The 5,000-nt window shown below is 41.8% G+C and overlaps 1 protein-coding gene across 1 annotated transcript in view; it reads right to left on the bottom strand.

Annotated features, from left to right (window-relative positions):
- LOC146961074 (uncharacterized) overlaps positions 1-5,000 on the bottom strand; it is an 11,077-nt gene that overhangs the window by 3,672 nt on the left and 2,405 nt on the right. The window contains exon 3 of the mRNA XM_085771653.1: positions 2,229-2,480. Coding sequence (XP_085627779.1) covers positions 2,229-2,480 — 252 coding nt within the window. The remainder of the gene's footprint in view (positions 1-2,228; positions 2,481-5,000) is intronic.

Here is a 5,000-nt window from a genome sequence, read left to right as displayed (position 1 = left end):
AAAACTAAACTAAACTAAACCTAAGATATATTAAACTAAACTAAATTTAACTAAAACTAAACCTAACTGAAACTGGAAAAAAGCTCAACCTAGACAAAACTAAAACTAAACTGAAACTGAACTAAACTGCTGGCTTATACCAACATCCCTTGCTCTTTCTTTTAGTTTTTAGTATGTTTTTATTTGAACTTGTATTATAAGTATTTTAATCTATTTATTGCAGCCTGCACTTTCTTTCTTTCTTTCTTTCTCTTCTCTTGGATATGTTTGCCTTTGTTACTGTTTTAATGTATGTTATGTATTGTGTATGGATGTTTTACATGTACATAGCAGCTGTTACAACTCCCTCACCCAAGACAAATTTCCCCTGGTGGGACAAATAAAGTTTATTGGATTTGATTTGATTTGATAAACTAAGCCTAAGATATATTAAACTAAACTCAATTTAATTAAAACTAAACCTAACTGAAACTAGACAAAAATTCAGACAAACTAAACTAAACTAAAACTAAACAAAAAAACTAAACCTAAGCTTTATTTAAACCAAGCTTCAAGCGGCAGAATCAGCTGATCAGCAACATCAAGCTCAAAATGTCACTGTTACTGCAGTAAAGTCGAGTGTGTGGGTGCGTTCCGATCGACCTTTAGTTCCCTGCGCAGTGGACTACACAGGGTGTTCTCCATGTTCAGTGTGGTTCCAAACCGCAGGGAGCAGGTTGAAGGGAACTGTGAACTGTGCAGGGAGGGAGTGAACAACGGTTCCTCACTTCGCCCAGTTCACCGGATGTTGACAACCGATATTACCCATCAGCCATTGCGGTCCGTTTACGTGCGTTACGTAAATTGGTAGGGCTAACGGTTAGCTACCTGTCTAACTTTAATAACTCAGTGGCTCAATAAACGCTCCATGAAAAAATATTTTTTCCGGCGAATATCTTAGTTACAACCTGACTGAGCTAACTGGAGTAGTTTCATGTCGTGTCCCACAACGGGTAGTCTACTTGCCAACAATGAGTACCCGGAAATGTTGAGTACCCCAAAGTTTTATGTTAGAAATATATAGTATGGGTCCCCAGTATTCAGAAACTGCCGGATGCTAATTTATATATATTGGGCAATTAGCACAATTGCCATAATTAGCATAAATTAGCATAATTTCCTATAGTATGGGCAATATTTCAGCAAAATTGACTTGGCTGATCTGGACAATATTGGAGTGGTTTTAGGGGTTATTGATGATGCTGAATCCATTTCTGACATTTTCAAAATTCAAAATGGCTGTCTAAACCGGAAGGGACCAGATGAAATCCATCAAAATCGGCCCACTGGCGGTTTAAATCTGGTCACTTCTGGTTTAGACAGCCATTTTGAATTTTGAAAATGTCAGAAATGGATTCAGCATCATCAATAACCCCTAAAACCACTCCAATATTGCCCAGATCAGCCAAGTCAATTTTGTTGAAATATTGCCCATATAGGAAATTATGCTAATTTATGCTAATTATGGCAATTGTGCTAATTGCCCAATATATATAAATTAGCATCCGGCAGTTTCTGAATACTGGGGACCCATACTATATATTTCTAACATAAAACTTTGGGGTACTCAACATTTCCGGGTTCACAATGGGGCCCTATGGGCTGGCAAGTAGACTAGGGAGGGTTTTAACAGCTGACGTCCTGTTAGCTTAGCTGCCGCCGTTAGCTTAGCTGCCGCCGTTAGCTTAGCTACCGCCGTTAGCTTAGCAACAGCCTGTTTAGGCTTTCCTGTTCAGCTGAGCCCACTGATGCTTTTACACATACCTGATGCCCCCAAAAACTGAATAATATACCACGCATCATTGCAACACAAAACTGCTTTGCTTGGTGCACACAGAACATAGTACTGTTTCTTAAATAATTTCAGATCTGTTCTAAAAACGGTGATAGTGGCGTGAATGAAACATTTTGAAAACTTAAAAACTTTATTTTTGAACTCGACCGGAAACAGCTGCTCTGTGACATTTAGTTGCAGGGTTGTTCCGGTTGGTGTAATATCGGTTAAATGAAGTTTCCTACGGCAGATTCCCTGTGCAGGTGTGAGAGTAGTTAGGGTAGTAGGGGGGCTCTGTCCAAGTAAACTGTGGATCGGAACGCAGCCTGTGTGTCTCTGTGTGTGTCTCTGTGTGTCTCTATGTGTGTGTCTGTGTGTCTCTCTGTGTGTCTGTGTGTGTGTGTGTGTGTCTTACGTCTGCATCCAGCCGCTCCACCTCCGTCAGCAGGTTGTGTAGTCTGTATTCCCAGCGCAGCACGGCCGGGTCACAGTGTCGGTACAGGTAGCTGTTGTCCTGCAGCAGCGCCTGGGACAGGATGTTGTACGACACCACGGAGAAGTCGAAGCTGCTGCTGCTGCTGCTGCTACCGCTTACCGGCCCCCTGTGAGGCCGAGAGGGGAGGCGGCGCTTGCAGCCTGGAGGCAGTCTCCCAGCGCCTGTGGAGAGCTGAGGAGGAAGAGGAAACAGGTGAGACAAGGGTAGGGACAGAAACCTCCTCTGCCTCCTCTCCTCTCTCATCAACTAACAGGTTTCTGCTCTAACTCACCATGCGGACGCTTCGTCGCGGATAGTACAAAGGCAAAGTGCTAGTAAGTATCTGTGTAAAAATGCCATAACTGAGAAAAAACAGCTTTTTGTGTTTTTCATTGTCAGGTTTAGAAAAAGCAAAAATCCTTCGCACATCTATTTCTCAGGCAGTGCTTATTCTGCGTCGGGGAGGGTGACAATTAAAGCAGAAGTCAGTGTGAATGTTTGTGTTAATCTAAGTCTTAAATAGTTGTATCTTCCGACAGCAATTCACTTCTATAGATTTTTAGTGTTTGGTCTGAAAACACGGGTTCTGTCAGTCACTCTGACTCTGCTCTGAGCCAGGAGAAAACTTTCCTTGTATCCTACAAACCTTTAAATCCAATGAGGATGAGAGAACGGCATAAAGGGGCAGTCATCTCTGTGACTGTGCAGCCAAGGGATGCGCCTCCTGAAATGGGGGCGACGTAGGGGACGAGGACCAATGAGATCCATGACGAGGGCGGGGGCTGCTAACTCCCATCTGCTGACAAGACGTTATGGTGCGTTCAAGGCAACCCCGTAACTGGTGTTTTTTTCCGACCTGTGATAACCGTACCCAGTTCGATCTGGTACGAGTTCACGGGTCAGAAGTTCTACGATGTGGCCCGTTTATAGTGACCTTTCACAGGTTAAACAGGTCAGAGCAAGAAACACGAGGGGGTTGCCTGGAACGCCTTTACAAAGTCGTAAGTCGTCGACTTGAAGACTGTAATTTACGGTTTCAAAAGCCCTGCCTGGGAACGCAGCATTAGCCAAAAACCACCGGATCGCTTACTTTCTGGCTTTAAGTCCAAATTAGGAAAAAGAAGAGTTTCCCGCTCACATGGCCAACTTGCAGACATGATATTGCATTTGCAGCGTTTTGAGTGCTAGACCTTTTTTCAAGCAAATGTTTGCGCCAGCACAGGAATGCCATCTTACAGTAAATAGGGAGCGAGCTGTGTTTGTGACACCAAACCAATCACTTTACCACACATCTGGGTGTGAGGAAATTCAAAATATTAAATATCAACATACAAACAATAGAGACATCATCAATATACAAAGGTTATAAGAGCACAAAAGGTCTAGCACCGAATAAAACATTGCAACTGCCAGTATTCTTGCAAGTTGGGCCCATTGTGAGCAGGAACTCTTCTTTTCCTCATTTTCAGGTTTATGCTTCTATTGATGAATAACTACCAAGTCTATAACTGATTAGATAAAGGTGGACTGAGTTAAATGTGTTTTGTAGTTTGTTCTTTCTGACTACTTATGACCGTTTTATGTCAGATTTCACTGCCCTTTGTCTTGGTTTTTCACAGAGCTTTTTTGGGCATGGACGGCAAAATAAAAACGCCCAATAACTCTGGAAATGTTGAGCAGCACCAATATCAAATTCTACCAGGTTGAAGAGGAATATGCCACACTAATGATTGGCCAAAAAAAAAAATTGCCTTTGTGCCTTTGTAGGGCACGACCTGTCCCCAACTAAGTGCCGACTGGTGCAGACGAGACCCTCCGACTGTGAATTGTGGGTAAAATCGTGCAGAAAAAATCGTTTTTGCAGTGTCCCAGTGACTAACACAACTCAAATTTCCACCAGCTCACAACCAGAGTCTGTGTCTTCCTTCCTCCTTCCTCCTTCTCCTCCTCCTCCTCCTCCTCTCTCCTTAGTGCTTGTAGTCTCAGTTCTTACGGTTTCCAGCACTGGTGGAGTTTCTTCCTCCAGTTTTCTTTTTTCTATTTCTCTTTCTTTCTCTTTCCTTTCAAACATACACATTTAATACCAACACACAACACGCTCATACGCACGCACACACACAGTATTATAAGAAAACTGACTTATTCTGTGAGGACCTGATCCAGGACAGAGGACACTACAGGCAAACAGATAAAATATATAAACCAAACAGATATCACCATGAAACTTCACAGTTTTTATCACTTATATTAAAAGATTAAAGAGTATAAAGCATTAAATGTTGCGCTAATTTGCATTATATTTCCAGAACAGACAATCTGAAACAATGGATAAAGCTGCTTTGTTTTTATTTTATTTAAGTTGACATATTAGAGTCTTTAGGGGGGTTTTCCAGAGCGTGGATTGTGGATATCTCTTTTTATCACTCTGTTAAATGAGAAAACACTGTCACCAGCCCTTTAAAACATCTAATGTCTCCCTGTTTTTTAGTAAATAAAATGTTTGTATAAATGATGACTGTGAAAAAAAATTTTGGGGGGGGGGGGAAATTAATTTCAAACAATCCTCTCTGTAAAAACCTTCAGGATATAGAAAGGGATCAAAGTGGGAAGGTATTTGGTGTTCTTGGAAGCTGCTGAAGTGGAGATTTCTTAGAGAGGAGTCTGAGTACTGAAAAACTCTTTCTGAGGAAAACGTTACAGCCTTTTAAAGGA

Source organism: Trachurus japonicus, chromosome 24 (genome assembly GCF_045865225.1).
Source record: "Trachurus japonicus isolate A0001 chromosome 24, Traja_1.0".
In the NCBI taxonomy this organism is placed as follows: domain Eukaryota; kingdom Metazoa; phylum Chordata; class Actinopteri; order Carangiformes; family Carangidae; genus Trachurus; species Trachurus japonicus.
This window is presented reverse-complemented; position numbering and strand designations above follow the sequence as displayed.